Here is a 23,235-nt window from a genome sequence, read left to right as displayed (position 1 = left end):
ACATATATGTTAAGAAGAAATGTGCATGCAGATGAGATTATACCAAAGTTATGTAGGCGATAAGGTGCAAGGGATAGCCATCTGTTAAACTTAGAGGTCCACAAAATACAAATCAATACAGTTCAGTGAAAATAAAAACAAAATCAGCTTAATTTTTTTAAAAAAAAACTCAATGCAGTATGAAATAGCACATTCATTACCTGATCTTTTTTTTTACATTTCAACCTGTTATTGTAATCACATAAAGAAATTCCCAATTGCCATACTTCAAATCAAGACATTTTTAAAAGTTCCCAAGTGATATCGGTTAAAATTTAGTTGTTTATGCATAAAGTATACTATCTGCTGAGATACTAAAGTCCTGTGCAAATTACTGCTTTGCATGACTTCTAATGGCTTTTGAAGAATAGAAACATTGAAAATTAAACTACCACGCTTTTCCTTTTGAAATTGAGCTGTGTGTCCTAGATCCAAAAATTAAAAATCCTTCATTGAGTCTTTGACATTGCAGGAAAGACAGCAACCGATTTGAAGCATATAATAGAGCCAAATGCATTCCTGGTTGTTTAATTAGTTGCTGCTTTACAATTTTTTAAGCAAATTGAAAATAATTCTACCTAGACCCTCATGCCTGGAGGCTATCTCGCTAAAATGACCAAAACATTCAGGTGTAACTTTTTAAAAAATCTCATTGTTTTCATGTGTGTGGCTCCAAAGACGATATAGTTGGATATACTAATTATAGAGATTGAAAAATTATGTGGTTATGTCACTTCATACAATAGAGACTAAGACTTTGAAGATCTTAAAAAAATGTAAGTTTGCCTAGAATTCTCAGATCTTTTATCTCTAAAGCAGGGGTGGGGAATGTCTGGCCCACAGGCCATATAAGGCTGGCAAAATCATTTGTTCTGGCCCTGACAAGGCAACCGCAGGTGGGACTCGAAACTCAATAAATCTAGGAGCTTTTTTCATAGCAACATGCATTTATATTAAATGAATTACATTAGGCGAATGATGTTATAAATATCCAAATGGCCCTTGGCAGAAAGGTCCCCCACCCCTGCTCTCAAGTATTGAGGGGCATTACGACATCAATTCTTACGCTGTGCCTAAAGCTGTAGATTAGTATACAGTCGTCCTAAAATGTCACTAGCTATAGGCAATGACAATAAAATAAGAAATATTGGAGGTCAGATATTAGATGCTGACTTTAGAGTTCACAAGGCATTTTCAGGAACATCACGTCATTTTGATTGTTACCACAACCTGTGAAGCAGGTAAAATGTAAGGAAGTGGAAATGGACCCAGAGATTTTTGAGTGACGTAGTCCAGGTTACCAATGGCAACACGGCTCTCTGGCTGCGTTTCCTCACCTGTTAGCACATACACTTCCACCAGTCAATAGCGGGGAAGTCAGTCAACCCATTATACAGTTTCAGTTTAAAAAGCAGCATGCTTTGAATGCACGGAGTTTTTAACTTTTTCACTCGGCTCTGTTGACATTGAATAGACCAAGTGACAACACCACTGGTACAGAGCTGGGCTGTTCCCTGTCGCCCCCGGCCCACCAAACCATAGTGACCACTAAACCAGAGTCAGGTCTCAGGAGCCGAAAGAAAGCAAAACTCCTTTGGAAAGGAAGCACTACTACGTCTTGGGGATCTGACATGGTCATGTCAGTTCTATTTGCCTTCTGGGCTGTTTTGTTAGAAGAAAAGAGGTGAGGCTGGCCCCTGTACACACAGGGGGAGACGCGGCCTACTTCCTCGGGTCACTGGGCCGAACAGACACGTGCAGAGAGAGCATCGCGGTAGTCAGAACCAAGTACAGGCCATTTCTTTTTGGATGTTCAACAGAGAGGAGGCGCTCTCATTTGACTGACGCATAGCCCTGGCAACAACGAATTCAGATCAAAAGTTCAGTTTCAAGCAGAAAGCTCCCGGGGCCCCAAACAAAGGTGTTTTATTCCCACAGCCTCTTTGCTTTGCTGCTCTTGGCAGGGGGGGTGGGGGAGGGGGGCAGGAGGGCAGGGAAGGAGATGATAGCGCCTTTCAAGTTTCTGATAGCCTATCATTAGCATCAGGGGCGAGGCGTCTCAGCATTTCTGCTCCTGAATGATTTATCCGGAGCTCTCGTGTTCCCACTCCCTGAGGCTTTAGGAAGGAGAGTCACTAAGTAACTTCGGAACCCGAGACTGAAAGAATATATGGCCAGTGAAAGGGGTGACTGCCCAGTTGAATAATGAGTTAAGTTCTAATTTATCAAGACCGAGAATCTGAATGCCGCCACCTCTAACAGTTTCTTACTTGTTTTTTTAGGGATAAGACTGCGTGAATATGTCGAAACAGCCAGTTTCCAATGTCAGAGCCATCCAGGTAAGTAGGCATATTTGTGTTTTAACAGCAGCTCTGTGACTTCTAGCTTGTTTGCTTAATAAACCAGACTTTTTGCTGTTGCTTGACCCTGATGATTACCTTCAAGAAGAAAAGAAAGACTCATTTAAGGTACACTCGAGAAAGACTATAAGGTACAATGAAAGAGGAAGAAGCTCTTTTGTTTAATTGTGCTGAATTATAAGACAATCCAAGTTTATGAATGAGAATTAACTGTTCTACAAAAAAATGTAGTGTGTATATTTTTTGATGTGTAAGTTTTTGATAGGCTCATTGATAGAAATTAAGAAATTCAATTTCCATTTTAATATCCAATTGAGTTTGTTGAGCCATCTGTTTAAAATACATCTTTCTGTAAATAATAACCCTTTCTTGTCAAGTGTTCTTCCCAAGGCTAGGGTATTTATCTTTGAAAGTACATATGCTATTATGTCTCAACAAGCCCTCCCAGCAAATGAATTCTTTGGTTGTTTCAACTGACATGTCACGCTCACAAAAAGGGGAGAGGGAAGCAGGCATTTGGGAACACAGAAACAATTATGGAGATAACGTTCAATATTTGTTTTTACCAACTTGTTACTTCTCTTAAGGCTCTGTGTTCAACTCTCAAATGGCTCCCACATTGGGATGTTGGCCACATGCTTTATTGGAAAATTCTATCTTTCCATCAGCATGGAACCATCTGTGCTTTCTCTAAAGGAACTTTCAGACATTTTTTTCTGGACTTTTAAAAAAATTACATCTTTTTTTTTATAAGTATATTTTTATTGATTCCAGAGAGGAAGGGAGAGGGAGAGAGAGACAGAAACATCAACGATGAGAGAGAATCTTTGATCGGCTGCCTCCTGCACGCGCCCTACTGGGGATCAGGCCCGCAACCTGGGCATGTGCCCTTGACCGGAATCAAACCTGGGACCCTTCAGTCCGCAGGCTGACGCTCTATCCACTGAGCCAACCCAGCTAGAGCTTTTCTGGGCTTTTTTGAATACTGCAGAACATGTGGCAGTTCCTGAATATTTTGGGTCTGATGCACCATCCCAGCATAAACATACTCATAAGCGAGTGGTGGTATTTTGGAGGGGTGTGCGTGTGGCCAGGTTGTGGGGTAAGAAATCCTGGTGCACACTGGTGGTAGAGATGCGTGAAGGGACAAATCTTTACCTGTGGTGATCAATGCATAGCCTTAAATGGATGGACTTCTTAAGTGGCAACATCTGCAACAACCTCTGGAAACGTGTCATAGAACAAACCACCAAGGAAGAGCCTATTGGCAAGGAAGGAGTCAACTTCACATGGCCACACTTGGCCCTCTGGTGTCCACCTAATGAGTCTGTGGCATAGCCTGACATTGGTAGTGCAATTTATTTTTACCTCCCAGATCTGTGGCCTCCTTGGGCCTTTGAACCTTCTCTTTACCAGTGTGCACGGCTGTTAATGGCATGGGATCTGAAGCCACATTACTGGGGTTTGAATCCCTAACCCATTTTGTATGGGTGTGGGATCATGGGAAAACAACTTTACCTCGGTGCCTCTACTTCCACATCTGTAAAATGGGGATAATAATGGTACTCACCTCCTAGGGCTATTCATACACGATGCTTAAAACAGCAAAATAAGCCCTCATTAAGTGTCAACCGTTATTACCATGATTATTATTTAGGAACTAGCATTCCCGTTGCAGGAAAAATCCTGCAATAGGGTTTCCTGCTGCACTCTACCCCGCCCCGCCTCTGCTCCTCCCTTGTCCCCCAGCCCGCCTTCTCCGCCAGCCCGCCCCTTTCTCCTTCCTTCTCCCCCGGCCCCGCCTCTGCTCCGCCCTTCTCCTCCCCCCCCCCTGCCCCCCCGCTTGCTTGCTTCTCCACAGCTTTGCTCCCTTCAGCATCTCTTGGCTTCTTTCTACGCTGTCTTGATATGCAAATTAGCCGCCATCTTTGTTGGGGTAATTTGCATACTCGTCCTGATTGGTTGGTGGGCGTGGCTTGGGTGTAGCGAAGGTGCGGTCAATTTGCATATTTGTCTATTATAAGGTAGGATGCTCTATGTTAAGGTGATGAGAGTCATGCAATTTGATTGCTGCACTTGAAGCTCCCAAGGCACTAAACATAAATTTCCTTTTGATTTTGCAGGACACAAAAACATAGTCCTTTCAGGCTGCCTTTGCTTCTCTTCCTTTTAAAGCTGAAAGCGTGTTGATTTTTCTTCTTTAGTGCTTCCCTCAAATCGACACTGAAAATTCACCATGTTTTATCTAATAATTTTGACCTTGATATATTTTTAGCTTTGTAACACTTACAAAGTTGCTATTGACTGCTCTCAATAGCTGTTATTATACTGCATTTAAAAAAATCCATCCACTCTACCAAGAGTGGTTCCTTACGGATGTGGTATTGCCTCTCTCGATATATTTTATGCCACACAAAAACCCTAATTTAATGCACCTTCAAATGAAGTATTATTTCTTGTGGTTAAAGAGGATCTGCGCTATCTGATATTTTCCTATTATTTCTGCATTAACCTAAAGTAGGGTCCATTAAATAAAATGGGAAAATGGGAAAATGGTTACGCTATACAAATGGCTTATAGTAGGGACATTATCTAGGGTACAGTGTTGTCTGGAACAAAGAGAAAGGCCAGTGGATGAGGGAGTGCCCTGGTTGTGTAAATACCATTTAAAGATCTTTTTTAAAAAATATTTTATTGATTTATTACAGTGAGGAAGAGAGAGGGATAGAGAGTTAGAAACATCGATGAGAGAGGAACATCGACGAGCTGCCTCCTGCACACCCCCTACTGGGGATGTGCCCGCAACCAAGGTACATGCCCTTGACCGGAATCGAACCTGGGACGTTTCAGTCCGCAGGCCGACGCTCTATCCACTGAGCCAAACCGGTTTCGGCCCATTTAAAGATCTTAAATGTTCTATTCAACACTCTCCTTTTTATTAAGATCCTATCTCAAATTCAGTACAACTGTCATTTCCTGGGTGCATACTTTGTGCCAGGCACCATGCTAAGTGGAGGCTATGCACAGATGAATTGATAGCTGATCCCTGTGTTGGAAGAGCTCGTAGTTTCCACAAGTTACTAGCTGTGTGCTTTTGGGAAAGTTGTTTATTCTCTTTGTGCCTCGGCTTCATCATTTGTCAAGTGGGAGGAAAATAACAGTACTGATCTCATAGGTTTGCTGTGAGTGTTAAATGAATTAATACACATAGATGCTTAGGCCAGTGCCTGGTTCATTGTAACTGATTAATAACTATTACCCATTATTATTAATCATCATCTAGTTCAACAGTTCCAAACGTGTGTTTCTTGGAATTCTAGTTTTATGGGATGTTGTTACTTAAAGGGTTCCATGATAAAGTGTTTGGGAAACATTATGTTGAGCAGAGTTGAATAGGATCTTTACTGTGGAATTTCTCAGAGTGCACTACTTGCTAATGGCTTCGTAGGTTCCCAAGAAGGTGGTAATATGTACAATGTTTTTTAACCCTTTGCACTTGCTTGCTTTTTTCTCGATTCCTTTATTCTAATGCTAACCGTGTCGAGTCACACTCGACATCCGAGTGCAAAAGGTTAAATATATGCGACCATTTTCATGAGTACTTGTAGATTAGTATTTTGCAGGGCAAACTTCTGGAAATAATGACTTAGATCTTTATTTTGTCTGGATTGAACGAATCTTAGCCACTGTCAACCATACTTTTAACAGGCATTTAGGTAGCTGAATTACTTACTGCACCTATGTGCATCAGACAACATGGAGCCAAACGGTTACAAATCTCTGCCTGGCCACTCACTCACTGTGTGATCTTAGTTTACTCTTTTGTAAAATGGGACAATCACACTATTTAATACGATTATTATAATAAATAAAAATAATGTATGGTTTATGGCACACAAATTCCTTAAGAGATGGCTTTTGTAACTATCCAATTAATCCAAGAATGGCCTTGCTTTCTCTTCAACTGGTTCTATCTGCCCCATGCTCTATGAGAGGGAGGTCAGAACTAGACCCACGCTTAGAGGAGATGTTCAGTTGTCTTTCACATACATACTGAAGAAGAGGTGGCCTTTGAATGGTAAGAGGATTCTATGTAAGCCTACATTTCTCTTCAGTTGTATTAATGAAATGTCATTTATGCCAAGGATATAAGTATATCCCTAAGAAGTCAGTTGATCTTTTCATAGCCTAGAGAGGGCCTTTGTCTCCAAAGCAGCTGATAAAATTCTATACCAGATGTGGGGTAAATCTTTTCTCCAAAAACAAAAACAGAAAGTAAATATTTTGGGATTTGTAGATCATTGGGTCTCTGTTCCAACTACTCAACTCTGCCATTATAGCACAAAAGCAGCCGTAGGGAACACATAAATGAATGAGTGTGGCTGTGCGCCAATGAAACTTTATTTACAAAAACAGGTGGCAGGTTGGATTTGGCCCAGGGGCTGTAGTTTGCTGACCCTGGTTCTGTACTCTCCAGGCTGACTGTTAAACTCCATTGTTGATGGGAATGGATTTGCAACCAAGGTAACGACAGCACACTAGGCATAGTGGATCTGATCTCTTCAGATGAAAGAATTTGATGTGACAGGTGGTGGGGAAAGCTAGAGCTGCCGGGAAATCTAATGCCATCAGCGATCTGCTTGGTGAATTTTTCTAATGAGACCAAGTGACACTGGCCACTGGCAGCACCTGCCTGTCTTTCCCCTTCCTCTTGAACATACTTCATTTGAAAACCACCATGGGCCTTCCCAGGGCCTCAGGCCACCCAGAGCCAATGTTCTCTTGGTCGTCTCTTGTCCTTTCTCGCCACCATTGATCAAAGTATGCTGAGTATTATTTGTCCTCTCCCATGAGTTCTGAGAGCTTCATGGTTAAATGGAAAAGAGTCCTGTGCCCCAGTATTAGCTCTGCTCTGTAACTTCACTCCCCTGGTCCTCATAGTCTGCAAAGGGAGGGTGTTTCATTAAATGACCTCTAAGCCTCTGTCCAGCTTCTAATACATTATGAACTTCTTGAGAATAACTTCCAAGGTTTATTATTAGAATGATAATAATAGTAACAGGTCCTTCAGGGTTTACTATGTACTTGGCACAGCGCAAATGGGATTTCTAAGGATTATAATGAAAGGTTTAGAGAAGTGAAAGAACTCACAGGATCAACAGCTTGTAAGTAGGACAGTCAGGACCCAAACTCAAATTTTTCCATCTTAAAGCCCATGTTTGGATCAACCCTGCAACACTGTTTAGCCTCATTACTTACCATCCCTGCCTTGGCATGGAGAGTGAGGATAGAGGAGTCAGTGCAGACCATCTAAAGGATAATCATAAGTACTAAGGCTATTTGAAAGACAATGACCATTTTATGGATGCTGGGTCCTCCCTTTAAAAGAGTTCAACCAACGTTCAGAAAGTGTCAGCATTTCAGTGAAGAAGCTAATAGCCTACACTCATTAAAGTAATCTTAAACATAAACTGGCTAGGAGTGACAAGTACAAAGTAAAGTGACAAAGTGACAAACACAGTCTCAAAATAGAAACGACCCTGGCCACAGAATTCCCACCTCTCTGCTTAATTGACTTAATCAAGCTGCTTGTAAAACTAAATCTAACTCCTTTATCATACTTTTTAAAGGAACGATTATTGAGTCCTGCGTCATTAGTGAGTGCGTAGCTTCTTACTATGGGAAGTTTTCCATTGTTACTCAATCCACGTGGAGAACTGAGTATCTTGATGTCCTGACTGTTAATACGTCTTTCTCTTCTCCATCTGTTATCATTGTTCTTCTACTCTCCATTGCCCAGGGCATAAAGACTTCGTGGAAGAATAAAACAGCCTAACCAAAAATAAAAAAAAATTTACATATAGGGACTCTATATGTTTCCAGTCTAGGATTTCCAGTGTAAAAAAGTTTCAGGGGTATGACAATCCTTAGCACAAAGGAATAGACTACCACCACCCATGGTTGGTCAGTTAAACCAACACATTGATTAAACTAAAAAGGATAATAATAATAATACATACCTTCCTTTAATATTTTATTGAAATTTAAACACATAAAAAATAAACTTTCCTTTGCCACTTGTTTTAATGTAGAGTTAAGGCCCTTTCTTTGATTATATCTACTGGTTTTTTTCTCCTTAGGCAAATTACTATAATGCATTGTTTATGATTTCTAATGCTGGACTCTAAGTGTAGCCAGAACTTGAATGTAGCAGTCTGATTCTAGGGGTTCAGTGCTACTTCCAGGTGGTAATCTTTGCTGCTCTAACCAGGGCGCCATATTGGTGGCATGCGGCAAGCAGTCATATACTGGCTAAGAGAAGCCATTTTTGAGGTTGACATTCACACGTACTTCAGAATTATAACCTGCCTCCAACCAATAGTGCACATTATCTTAATAGCTATAGAGTACATTCTTGGAGTTTGCTTTTCCCTGGATGACGAGACTACAGTTGAGTCATTCAGGAAATTATTGACGAGAACAAAAAGTGTTGAGAACAGAGAGAAAAAAAGAAAGAAAACCTTTTAGTAAGAAACATCATGGGTGAAGAACAGTGTCTGAGTGGGAGTTTCTCAAGATGAGTCAGAAAGTTTTGTATCTTCTGAATCCATTCCACACTTCACGAATCCCTGAAGATGGAGTTGTGCATTCTACTAATATAGAATTTTCGTTTAAAATAGGCTGCATTATATTTTAGTTGGTACGTATGTCTGTCTCTCTTAATGTAGGCTAATATACCAAATAGGAATCTCATTTTCTAATCAATTGTTGAGGAAACACACCTTTTTTCTGAGTCTTCAGTGAAAGATGCTAGAAATCTCAAAAGGCCACTTCCTGCTCGATTCAAAGAAGAACTGTGACTGTAAGACTAGGAAAGCACAGAAAGAAATACGAAATGCAGCCCTATAGTTTCCTCTGCCCACCCACTGGAGAATGACAAGGGGGAGGCTATAGATTCTGGCAGGAGCTGCTGGGGACCTTTGAAAACTAAAGATATAATCAGCTGGGGGGAGGGTCATCTGAAACAAGTGTGCAAAGGGAGGAAACTCCAAAAACCTCAACACTAAAAGGATAGACAGAGTTAGGACCAAAAGGGAGGGGGAGATCAGAGAACAATGGCCATGGCAAGAAAAGTGGGTTGCGATTTTCAGTACCCAGTGGCTGGCAGCTATCAGAATCCAATCCACTGGGGAAAGATGTCGTTCCATTGTAAGTCACACAGGAGTGGCTGTGGAGGGAATATTGTTTCCAGAATCCTTGGGCTCAAAGCCTGGAGCCAAGCAGGAGAACAATACAAATAATTAAGGGAGTAGTGGAATTAACTTACAGGGAATTCTTTCTGCTTTTCTTCACCTGGTGAGATCAAGGGTAGTATTCATTTCACATCAGATAGGTCTATTATCAGGGAACTGTATCCTGTTCTGGCAAAAGATGATCTAGTAGATTTTTTTCCATTCCCAACTTCGAGGATGTAACAAATTATGTATAGCTTGGGAAAGCGATGCACTGGGTCTGCTGCGTCAGAGGCATATTTAAAAATAAGATGTACAAACCTCAAGGAGGGAAAAGAAATCCAAGGAGATGTGTTACAAAAACAAACAAACAAACAAACAAACAAAAAAACAAAAGGAAAAAAAAACCTGCCTCCTTTACATTTATACAGACTCTATATAGAGAAGGAAGTCCAACTTTACAGCAACTCCAGGTCATCAATGTTAGACTTTTTCGGTGTTTGTTTATTCTTTCATAAAAAGTAGCTCATATCCAAAACTCATTTTGAGTAGTAAATATCATACCCAATTTATAGACAGAAAAATGGAATCCTTGAGAAGGTATTTTATTTGGAAACAGAAGTCAGTGAAAGAGACAAGAATATGACACAATTGTCTAGCTAGTGGAATAAAAACAGAGAGCTACAGGTCTATGTATTTCTATCAAATTCAAGTTAGAAGGAATTTTTCTTATGGCTATAATTTAGTCTAGAATTTGTCCCTCAAATATCATCGCCCTACAATTATATTAATAAGTCATCTCTAACCATTTACAAGCTCTCTGACACTCCCTTTAGTTGTACGTTAATGATCTGCTTTGGATCCTGTCAATATTTGCTGTCAAAAAACCCATTTAGGTTCTTGGTTTCTTAAGTGATGCCTTAAAGATGAAAAAGCATCAAGTCAGTGAGTTAATGGTTCATTTTTCAATGTGCCTTTTCATTGTTAACTATGCTGGAATTATCCATTTGTGTGCCCCTTTCCAAAGGCCATTTTCAAAGTGTAAGCGTGCAATGTTAGAACAAGTTTAGGGAATTTTAGAGTGGTTAGAGCTTTGGTCAAGTGAAAAGAGCTCTTTAGAAAAGGGTGTGATAGAGTAAAAAGTCCGTCCCTTATGTTTAGAATCCTGGGTTATCCTCGAACTGTTTGCGTGACCTTGAGCAAATCATCTAATCTCTTAGAGGCTCAGTTTCTTCTTCATCAGTAAAATGAAGATAATCCAAACATCAGGAGTTTATTGTGAAGATGTAGGTGTTGTGATGAGGAGGCTAAATATTGCAGCTTGGGGGTGAATAAGGTAGTTTGTGGTAGATGGGTGTGGGGGGAGTAGTTACTGTCCCATAACCTTACCACCTAATTAAGATGAAAGCTAGTCTCAAACCCAACTTTGCCACAACACAGACCTTTGTTAAACACACAACATTCATTAGCAAGCAAGCATAAAACCATGTATACAGTCTGGCTGTGAGTTGGATGAAGCCTCAGCCCTTGTCCCTTTAAGTGCTCCAAATGACTGCCACCTTGCATAAAAGGATCACGTGTGGCAGGTGGGGATTCTGTTGCCCTTACTTGGCAGCAGCCAGCTGGAAATCCTCATTATCAATGGCTGGAGTCAGGCCTATTTGGGGATCAGTCCTCCAGCTCTGCCTCTGCAGATGTAAGTAAGCTACAGGCTTCAGATTCTTACACTCTGTTCAGCAGGGTGGGGATTGCCTCCAAAATAGTTTAACCAATCTTCATATCTTAACCTCTAATTTCATAAATAAAATCAATTTCTAATGCTCACTCTATTATTTCACCTGTCTTTTTACATTTTTTTTTTTCAAGCAGTGAGGCCTCGGGTGTTGGTGGAGATATGGCTAACAGAAATACTTGAAGTAGCAATCCTGGGAATGTGGTCTTAGTGATATTTTACCACCTAACCACCCCAGAAGGATGAACTCCCAATTAGAGAAATAGGTATTCCTAGTGTTGCAGTTTAAACCAAAGTGCACATATATAGGGTGTCCCCAAAAATGTATACACATACTTTGATTAATTATAAAGGCAGTATTTTTTAAAATATATTTCACTTTCAAAATTGAGCTATCAGCTGTTAAAGTGTGTACACATTTTTGGGACACCCTGTATAAAATACCATACTCTCTATGCTAAAGTAGTTTAAAATAAGTTCCAGACAACTTAACAATAGGCAGAGCAAATATTTTAAGTATATGTCAATACCCACTTAGGGATTATCTATTTCTTTTTAAAAAAAATATATTATTTGTATTGATTTCAGAGAGGGAGAGAGAGATAGAAACATCAATGAGAGAGAATCATGGATCGGCTGCCTCCTGCACGCCCCCCACTGGGGATCAAACCCGCAACCCGGGCATGTGCCCTTGACTGGGAATCGAACCATGATCTCTCGGTTCGCAGGTGGATGCTCAACCACTGAGCCACCGCCAGCCGGGCAGGGATTATCTATTTCAATGGCTGTTAGATTGGCTCCACAAGTTCTGAGGAACTGCTCATGGCCCCGAGTTTGGGGGAAGCAGATGGGGTTCTGGGCTCCCTATCACCTCAGACACAGCAGTCCCACCTCCACCTAGTTTGCATTTTCGATGTTTTCACAATACTTTGCTTGAAGGAAGGGTTCCATGCCAAAGGTTTGAAAACCAATGATGAAGCCTAACATTCATATTACAAATGGGGAAGATGTCACTTTTTCAAGTACAGATTACCTGTAGCAACTCCTAGCATTGGGCTCTTTTCACTACCATAAGCCACCCATGTACTGCCAGGGCTGACCAGCAGACCCTGAGCGACGGATGAATCGATTATTCTGACACAGGTTTCTGTGAAAGAGAGGCTAAGGGGCTTGTTTGGCTATAGAAACCAAAAACAGCCCCCGATTGCCTGCCTCCTTAGGTTTTTATTGTAACAACAGCTTGAACTAAAATTAACCTCTGGATACAATCAGCAGGGTAAGTATCCTTGAGAAGGCACATGCTTCTACAAGGTCAGGTCTTAAAGACTCAACATAGAGATTCTAGCAAAACACCCCGGGGATTGGACTTGTTTGGAAAAGTCAAGGTAGGGGCTGCCACCTTCGGCAAGGTCCCCTAAAAGGCCCCCGATCCTTAGGAGAATCCTCCTTACAGACTTTCCAACCAAGTTCTGTGCTTCCCCACAATGTACCACGGAGAGTTTACATGCATGGCTAAAGTTAATCTGTGAGCAAGAAAAGGTGGTATTCCCACAGCATGTCCTTTACCGATACACCGTCTTGGATGACTTTTACAAGTTCCTTTACTGAAAACTGCAACCTACTATAGAACATATACACATGATTAAATGGGTTAGTTCAGCAATCAAATCCTTCAGAAACAGTGTTAACTTGAATTCATCATTGGGAAGATGTCCTTTGTAGAAACAATAAATGGGTCATGGTAGTAATGATCTAATCCGTTAACTTTCTTCCAAATAGTACCTATCTGGACTTTACCTCTTTCACCCAAACTGACTATAGTAATGGAAATAGTTTTTGGTTCAATAGAGATCATCTTCGTGGGTCTTATACGTTGTTTTGATCTTATTTCAGGACCCTAATGGTATATTATCCAATCTGTGACATGCAATTATAAAATACTATTATTTTATGTCTTGCTAAGAAATAAAACAACATGCCAGTTAAAATTTTAAGATACCATTGCTGCAAAGACACATTCTGATTTCAGAGATATTAAAAGAAGTGCATCTTGCCCTCATAAGGCAACAAGTGCTTTATTTTAAGTGGAAAAAACATGTTCTACCTTCAGAAAAGCTTTAATGCTTCTTTTATGTGAGTTATAGTCCTGGTTGAAGTGGTTTGCATTAAACATCCTTGCCTTTTGATATCAGATGAAAGAGGGACAAAATTCAAATTTACATATTCTCTTCACCAAGTTCAAATTACTTTGTCAGTATATTCCTAGCATCGTGTTTAGCATAACTCATGTTTACTAAAATGTATTTTTTGTTAACTGCAGATGGAGATTAGTATGTTATTTTAACGAAGGACAAGAATCTGTGAACTGTGATCCAATAAATTAGACTTTCCAGCACACTTTTTACACAATGGTGTGTTGGGAAGAAGGTAAAAAAGTGTCAATTATAGAAACTTAAAAAAGTGCTGGGCCCAGCCAGTGTGGCTCAGTGGTTGAGCATCGACCTATGAAGCAGGAAGTCATGGTTTGATTCCCAGTCAGGGCACAGGCCTGGGTTGTGGGCTCAATCCCCAGTGCAGTGCGTGCAGAAGGCAGCCAATCACTGATCCTCTCACATCACTGATGTTTCTATCTCTCTCCCTCTCCCTTCCTCTCTGAAATCAACAAAAAAATATATTTTTAAAAAGTGCTGGAACAGCCCTAGGACATTATGGAAAGGAGGAGGCAGTTTAAGAGGTGTGACTGCCCCCCTCCCATGTTAAATCTGAAGGAAACTGAAGGAGGGCTAAGGTGTGGGATGGCTTCTGTGGATGTTATTTCCTCCTTTCCTATCATTATGTGCTCCTTCCTTATCCCAGAGAGAGAAAAATATTAATCACCACAGGAGGGCAACAGCCAGAACAAACTGTCTTCAAATTCTCCCATTGAATTTGACCTAAGGATGAATACCAGAAATCTGTGATAAATAGAAGCCAAATTTGCCTTTGCATATTTCTGTGCTGTCATTACCACAATTTTCTTGAGGTAAAAAGCTTTAAAGATGTACTTTTCAGATGCATTTTTTTTTCTCACAAACAATTACTGTCTCAGAGTATCATTACAATTTCTTACTTTTCTGGAACTAAATCTTCCCTATTTTCTCTTTTAGGCAAATATCAATATCCCAATGGGAGCCTTTCGGCCAGGAGCGGGGCAACCTCCTAGAAGAAAAGAAAGTTCTCCAGAAACAGAGGAGGTGAGGAAAACTTGTCTTTCTCCTCCAAAATCCTGACTAGCATGGGGCAGAGGCACGTTGGGGGCTGGTTCTCTAGGGCAATGGAGGGAAGGAAGGGAAGTAGGTCAATGAGTCATCACAAAATATATACATTCCTTCGATGTCTTGCTCAATTAGCCATGAAACACACCGGCCCTTGCTTCCCTTCAGCTGAATTTAAGTGCTTGGCACAGTTATTTGAAGATGATGAGTTTAACATGAAGCCTGTTGATTGATTGTGTATGTTTGTTTGTATATGTGTGGGGGGAGGGGGAGCACAGCCTCTCAGATGCTCTTGGTCCACAACAGTCACAAGCTTGGTAAGTTTTCATTCTGAGCTTTTACTGAACTAAGCAGGATGCATTTAGTACAGATTCTGATGAGTGGATGAACCCCAGTGGGAGCACAGGTAATAAGCACATTAAATTTCTTGTGGATTCAAACAAAAAGCTCCAATTTCTGGGTATTTACTTTGACAAGAAGACTCTGCATGGGAGTCTATAAATTTCTGTATTTTTCCTCCAATTCTTTACCTCTCCTCCAAATGCAAATACCTCATCTTCTAAATGGAGGCTAAAATTAATAATGAGTACAATAAATACAGAAAAGTTCCTTCCCCAAGTGTTGATATTTCATCCCCAATTGTGCTGAAGGTCTGGTTCTGAAAAAAAAATAATTAAGGTTTTGGAGCATATCATTAGCACAAGATAAGGGAAATGTCATTAAATAAAGTTGTATGGCATATAAAACTGTATTTTCTCTTTTTAAAAAGGTGAAAAGGCCGTTTTAACTTTTGTAGGAGACATTTTTGGTAACTGCCCCCAAAGAACACTTATCATCATTTCAAAGTTTCCTAATAAAACTGGTTGTCCCTCTTCTAATCTTCCGCCCCATAAATAATTCCTGACTTAGTCCCGAATTAGCGGTTCCAGCCTCTAATCAATAGATAATTTTTGAAAGGAGGAGATGGAGTATTGGAGTGATATCACCAAGTTCTGGAATCTCAGCCATTAAGTCACCTTTCATGAGTAAAAATTTTAAACATACAAGTTGAAAGGTCCCAACCTGACCTTTTCTTATGGTACATAATCTCTAGTTCTGATGCTGCTAACTTGGCCATCCAGTTAACTAATGATCATGAGCTCTTTCTCTCTGGGACTTTGCATGTTGTAAGAAAAAGGCATGGGGAGGTAAAAGGGTGGGCAGTGGAATTCTTCCTATACCTCCATTTACCTGTAATTAGAGTTCCTTCCTGTGCTTCCTTTTAAACTGTGTCTGTCAACTACCATGGCAATCAATTGGAAGATAGCTTGACCCTCTTTTCTCACTAAATTGTGACTGATGTAAACAGTTCTTTTGGAGGCGTACATTTCAGTTTCCCTCTGTGGTACAGATGGCCCTCTCCTCTATGTGTCCCAGTTAGAGGGTTGGGGAAGCACTGTGCTCTCACTCCTGCCTTGTCCCAATCTGATGGTTCCAGCACATTCTAAAATAGCCAAGAACTGATACAACCTGGTTGGTGAATACTTTATGACCAGCCACATATGCAAATAGCCAACCAATATTTTTCGCAGGATGGAGAGGACTAAGGTATCCCACAGAGGTCCCAGAAGTTTCTTGAACTGAGCAACACCTTTCCCCTGGGGCTCATCCATCAGGAGGGTGTAATTAGGCGTTGTTCTGCCTTATTGTAAGCAAAATGATTTCTCAAGACTTGTGGGGTCTTAGGGAAGTGTGGGATCTAATGGCTCAAGTTCTGGGCTGGATCTTAGAGTACTCTGCCTCCCATATCTCTTTTGACTGAAATCCCATCATTTTTAAGCCACAAATTAGCATGCTGGGATTTTCTGTTAATTATTTCCCTCTCCATCTGGTTCCTTTACAAGATGAAAACACACTATTTGATTCTGGTTCCACCACTGTACCTCAGTTTCCTCAACTGTAAAATATGGATAATAGTACCATATTTATAGGTTGATGTGAAGATTAAATGTGTTAGTACGTGTAGCTTATATCAGCCATTCCTGAAACTGTAAATGGTCTGGGGCTGATAAGCCTTCCCTCTAGCTATTTTTATCTAAATCAAACAATGTCTTCCATGTGCCTTCTCAATTCAAATATCTACTTGCAAAAAAAAAAAGTACTTAGTAGTCCAATGGAGCCAACTGGAGCCCTGTTTGTTCATGCCTTAATTTATTATAATTCTTAACAAATTCAGATTGCCATTATTTTTGAAAGATGAAAGAAGATTCAGTTAAGAATATGCACCACCACTAACCCCCTTCCTGAGTTAATATCATAATATCTACTTATTAAATATATCCACTTATAATTCTCCATTACACATGCCCTTACCAAATCAAGTACTAAAAGTCTTACCTTGATAAATAAAAAGCACAGTGCACGGAGGTTTTAATAACTTGAGAGGAAAGTGACTACTATTAAATATTATCATCCTATCTCTGTGTATATCACATAATAAACTTGTACAGAGACACATAACTACACACATTGGCTTTGGGTGTCAAATGTGTCAATACAACACATTTTGATATTACAAAGACAGTGAATGTGACTTACCTGAGAACTTAACAGAAGGAATTAGAAACATTTTTCTTCTTCATGCTTCTTTATTAAGCTCTACCCACCTAACAATCATGGGAACACTTATAAGTAAGGAAACATTTTTTATTTCACTGCTACAGATATTTAAAAAACTCCAAACACTTTATAGCCTTGTTTGAAATTTCTTTCCAAAAGCCTAGCAAAGAACATTTTGGAATACCTGGTCCTCCAAATGCAGGCTTAGCAATGTTCATTATTGCTTCTAAACCTGCATTTATAAATGATGAATGTATGTGCACACAAGGAAGCCAATCCTATGGCTCTGTACACTGATCTGGGGAAACATTTTCCAGATATTTACAACAGCCAGGCCACACTGAATTACTTTATCAACTTGTGTGGCTGACAGGTTAGCTAGTTCATTAGCACTGTGCCAGAGTCAAAGGAAATGACTAGGAAAAGCAATTAGCGCTTACCAGAAAAACAGCACCTCGATATTTTAGATTTCTACTTATCCACTCAAATGAACAATTTAAAAACGTTTTATAAAGGACACGTCAACCAAGTAATTGGTTTGAGTTTAGGAAGGTTGAACACTTTCTTCCCTTTTCCTTTAGGGTCTAGACAATTTGAGAACTAGATGTAGGAGCCAGAAGGGAGGAACAGCATCAGCTTTAACACTCAAGTTTCAGGGATGCCTAGTTAGGCTGGCAACAAACAAACTTGTGGATTCTTATTACTTTCCCCCAGAACTGGATTGGTTCACTCAGTTGTTGGGCGAGCAGATGGAGCTCTGCCAGTCTCACACTGGGATTGTTAGTTCGGGCCCTCCGAGAAGCAAACCCAAAGATGGGATGAGACGGGCAAAATATTTACTGGGGAAAATGCTTGTAAGGAAAATGGGAGGGCTGTCAGACAGTGATGTTGGTGAAGGATAGTGGGACAGAGGGTTTGGCAGAAGCATCTTAAACCTCAGTGCTGTTCTAAGGAGATTTCTTGAGCCGGAGTCCCTTCCAGAGGAGTGTGAAGTCTCCCAGAAACTGCCACTTTAGGATCCTGTGGCGCACAGTCATTGGCCAAGAGCTGCCGTGGGAAGCATGACCTCAGTGTGCTGATGGGCGTGTTTCAGGACAAAGCAGCTGGGGCAATCATTCAGTTACCCTCCCAGCAGGAAACTGATCCGAGAGGCCTGTTCTCCTGGCTGCCACGGTGATCAAATGTTCCTCCAACACCTTCCTTCAAGGGCTGCAGAGAATATGCCCCTGGCCTGTAGCAAATTGGAGGAATGAGCTAACAAGCAACTTTCTTCTGTAGTAATGAGTTGGAGTTCTAGGAGCCACACATAGCCACTGATTTATTGTTTTATGTCACTGTTAGTATGTGTGTTTGGTGTACATGCATACAGGCATAGATTTGCCACTGTGGTATATTTTCAGGGTTAATCAGCTAAATAACAATCAACAAGTTTGCTTGTGCACTTCTGTACCAAGTGTTGGAGGACACACAAGGAAGTATAGAATGTGGTCCTGCCGTGCAGCTGCAACAAAATAAAAAACATAATATGGTAGGAAATTTAAAATTCTTTCTGAAGCAGGAAGGGAGAGCCGGGCCTCCTCTTTTGCTCTATCTTAGCTCACTCATATTCAAAGAAGTTTTGCTTATATCAGTTTCAGTTTGTTTATGCTTTGCAGAGATTCACTGGAACAAAGGCTGGCAGCCACTGTACCCCAAACAAAACATTTTGAAAACTCCTAGACTAAGTCATTGCTAGAGCCAGCTGTGCACTAACATTTTGCAAATCTCTGCTATTCAGGCATATTATGATCATACTAGAGGCCTGGTGCACGGACTCGTGCACCAGTGGGGTCCCTCGGCCTGGCCTGCGGGGATTGGGCCAAAACTGGCTCTCCGACATCCCCTGAGGGGTCCCAGATTGCAAGAGGGTGGTTCTCGGGTGATGCACCCCAGAATCGGGCTCCTTCCTCTCTAGTTCTGGGTAAGTCACCCAAGAACTGCAGCTGCCAAGTCACCAGAGCTTGGCAGCTCCCGTGTTGAGCGTCTGCCCCCTGGTGGTCAGTGTGCCTCATAGCTACCAGTTGGACCGTCTGCCCCCTGGTGGTCATTATGTGTGATAGCTACCGGCCAGTTGGCCGGTCGCTTAGGCTTTTATATACACTGAATGACCAGATTATTATGATCTCTGAACGTTTAATAATCTGGCCACTCAGTATATATATATTAGAGGCCCAGTGCATGAATTCGTGCATGGGTGGTGTCCGGCCAGCCTGGCCAGGGGGAGGGGACATGGGCGGTTGGCCAGCCTGCCTGCTGGTCGAATTCCTGGTAGAGGTGACAATTTGCATATTAGCCTTTAATTATATAGGACATATACTGAGTGGCCAGATTATTATGCATTCAGAGATCATAATAATCTGGTCACTCAGTGTATATAGATGATACCAAATTTAATTTGATCTTGTAAGATGCTTGCCTTGGAAAGAGGAATACTTCCAACTAGTGGTCATTCTTATTAGTAATCAGACACTAAGCAGTATTCTAGTTTTTCTAAGTCACGTGGAAATTACTTGTTTCTTCTTCCAACTTTATTCCACATTCCTCTACAAACTTCAGGAGATCTTCTTGAATCTTTGAGGATGTCTCAGCAGCACAAGACAAAGTCACTCTGCTAGAATTACACTCTGACATTATTCTTGCTTTAATTTTTTTTCATTCCAGAGAGACCAAATGTATTTTTCAGTAAGCTGAATCTCTCTTCTTGCTTTTCTTCCTCTTCAGAGTGCTCCTCCCACCTCGGATGAGGAAAAGAAGCCAATTCCAGGAGCAAAGAAACTTCCAGGACCTGCAGTCAACCTATCGGAGATCCAGAATATTAAAAGTGAACTGAAATATGTCCCCAAAGCTGAACAGTAGTTGGAGGAAAAAGGTAAGTGGAAAGCTATTTCCTTTGTCTAAAAAGATCACTATACAAGGTTTAAGGAAACCTTCCACAGAAGGAATCTGGAATTCCAGAAGAATTTAAGTATCAGGGCCTTCAACTGAGACCAGTATTTCTGGTGCAAAGGTTTTCTGGCATGTAAAGCTGAGCTTTTGGGCCTGTCTTACTCTGTAACCAGTCAGAGAACCATTGAGGATCTTTGCCTGCCATCTCTTCTCTGGTCACCTTCTTAGTTGGGGAAAGATAGGGTTGGGAGAGGAAAGATGCTTGGGAGGAAGTCTTGAAGAGCTTTTGATCTTGGGGTCCAGGGAGCCCTCCCTTATTTCATGTCTCAGTTTCCTCACCTAGATGCCACTAAGAGCAATGAGCTACTTCTGAGTAGAAGATCAGAGGAGCAAGAAGCTGAGAAGGTTTAGAAGTGTAAAGAGTATAGAGACCAGGCATTCAGGCCTTGAAACCAGTAACCCTTATGTGTATAAGGCAGACCAAGAGGACCTGGTAATGATTCTGGACGTGGATGAGGGAAGGGTAAATTCAAAACTATATCTGCTGCCCAATGAGGCACTGCAAGCAGGCACTTTATTTTCATTTTATCTGGATCCGGTCAGTAATGATCCCCTAGTGAGGACTCAGCCTCTTCCTCCATCTGCAGACCTGATACCTGCAGACTGGTTTGGGAATTCTTCCAGCAGCGGGCATGTGGAATTGGCCCAGGTCATTGCTCTTTCTCCTTTGAGACAATGACAGCAAATGTACTTTATCCAACATTATTGGATCCCACCATGCACAACCTATTGCATTTTTAAGCAGAAGTTTAAGTTTAGAGGAGAGGAATATATACCAGGAACATAAAACAGGTATTTATCTGGCTGATTATCCATTCATTCATTTGTTTGTTCATCTACTCACTAATTCAACCAATGATCATCTGCTATGTGCTGAACAATAGAAACATTTATTAATCATTTACCATATGCCAGATACTATATGAAGAGCATTATATCCATTGTTTTGTTAAGTTTCATGATACCCAGTTTATTGCTCCCATTCTTGAGATGAGTCTTATAGACTGATTTTCACCATCTATCATGCATCCTAAAAAGGGGGTCTGATTTCAAAGTTAGTGCTGTCACCTACTTGTTATACTGCTTACCCCCTTCCTCCCACTGCACCTTACAGGATACGACACTCCCTGTGGGTGTTAGGGTGATATATTCTGACCATGTGGATGGTGAAAGCAAGCATAGCAATGGGGTCCTATTATGTCTTCTCCTGTAGACATAATGAAGAACAGAATATTCTATGGGACAACCCCATAAATAATGGCAATGGTACCTGTGCCATGCTTACACAGACTTATTAGGCTATTGAAAGTTAGTTCTACTGAAAGGATTTCTTTACAGTGTAGAGAAAGAGAGGAGCCATTTTGAGTTAAATTAAAACAGTATCTAGTATTTTCAACAGAGTTGCATAAAAGAATAAAGGGTAAGAATAAAACACAGTGGATTTTATGACCATGAAATTAACCCCAGGACAAGGACAAAGTGACATCAGTAGGAAATGACCTGAAGCATGGCTATACACACTTGTATTTATTTATGACAAAATGCAATCAACTGATGATTGAGTATCATTATACTCAGTCCTGATTGTTGCCAAGCTGAGCTGAAATATTCCAATATGCTTGAGGTGAAGCTGCAGAACTTTCTTCTGAGAAAGCCTGGAGAAGTGAAATTAACTTTTTTGTAATATTTATTATCATCACCCAACCAAGGCTGTTCAGTTAGACACATGAATTTTTAATGCAAACTTTAAAGGATTTTGCTTTTATGAAATCCATGCTGACCTAAATTTAACTCCAGTTCTAGTTTCAGAAGAACTTGGTTTTAAAGATTCTAAGGAATGCTGTTTTAAAATTAGATCCAAGATGATCTTGTAGTGTTACCCAGTGGTGAGGTTGATTTCATAGCCTTGGATCTATGGTTACAGTAACAGGGAATAATATCAACTCAATGAAATATCAAAAATGTACCAGAGTTACCAGAACAATTTTTTATTACAAGACTTTCTCAGAGGAATTTAATGATTCTTTTCTCCTGAACAGATTCTAATAATGTAAAAACTCTTAGAGAGGCCAATTTGTTCTTATTCTACAGGAATATGAAAACCTAAATTGTCAAGGTAATTGATCTGAATGCAAAATGAGTACAGCATTGTTTTAAGCCAAGGAATTATTTTTATTTCTTGTAGGAGAAGTTTTAAGGTGGTTTGACTTTGACTCATCAATTCTTTTCCTGCAAATAAGTCAGATTTTAATTCTTCCATGGTCATGGTTTGTGGTCAGAAAGGGAGAGGATTTCTTAACATTGATTGATTCAGCGGGCTCATAAGCAATACATACCCTGAACCAGACATCATTTAGCCCTTCACTGGTTGGATTTATTTCCCCCTTCTTGGGCCACCACTTTGTCACCTATCTTCACCATGTATTGTTCAATGATTTGATCCAACAGACTGTTCATTGTCTGAAGACTGAGTGAATAACTCCACAGTGCCAAACACTGTAAAAACCACAAGACTCAAAGTCCAGATTATAACTATTACAGTACTGTAGACATATAAGATTGAGCAGCATCTCCTTCCAGGGAGAAATAGTTAAAAAATAATAGCAGGATCCTTCAATATCCCACTTTCAACAATGGATAGAACAACCACACAGAAGATCAACAAGGACATTTTCTTAGTCTGTTTGGGATGCTATAAGAGAATACCATTTCCTGGATGCCTTATAAAGAACAGAAATTTATTTCTCACAGTTTAAGAGGCTGGGAAGTCCAAGATCAAGGCTCTGGCAGATTCAGTGTCTGGTGAGAACCTGCTTCCTAGTTCATAGGTGGCCACCTTCTCATTTTGTCCTCACATGCTGACATGCTGGAAGGGGCAAAGGAGCTTTCTGTGGTCTCAGTTATAAAGGCACCTCATGACCTAAACAACTCCTGAAGGCCCCAACTCCAAGTACCGTCCCATTGGGGGTTAACTTTCAAGATATGAATTTTGGGATGGGGGAATAAACATTCAGTCTATAGTCAAAATAGAAGAC

General features: G+C 40.6%; 1 protein-coding gene across 1 annotated transcript; it reads left to right on the top strand.

The window, feature by feature from the left end:
- Window positions 1-2,339: 2,339 nt before the first annotated feature.
- On the top strand, window positions 2,340-20,110 carry SMPX (small muscle protein X-linked; the record flags this gene model as incomplete). Its single annotated transcript, XM_079764752.1, has 3 exons — window positions 2,340-2,378; window positions 14,510-14,596; window positions 19,976-20,110. 3 exons carry the CDS (start codon window positions 2,340-2,342, stop codon window positions 20,108-20,110), a joined length of 261 nt encoding a protein of 86 aa, XP_079620878.1.
- Window positions 20,111-23,235: the final 3,125 nt, after the last annotated feature.

The sequence above is a fragment of the Cnephaeus nilssonii genome (assembly GCF_951640355.1).
Source record: "Cnephaeus nilssonii genome assembly, chromosome: X".
Classification (NCBI taxonomy): domain Eukaryota; kingdom Metazoa; phylum Chordata; class Mammalia; order Chiroptera; family Vespertilionidae; genus Cnephaeus; species Cnephaeus nilssonii.
This window is presented reverse-complemented; position numbering and strand designations above follow the sequence as displayed.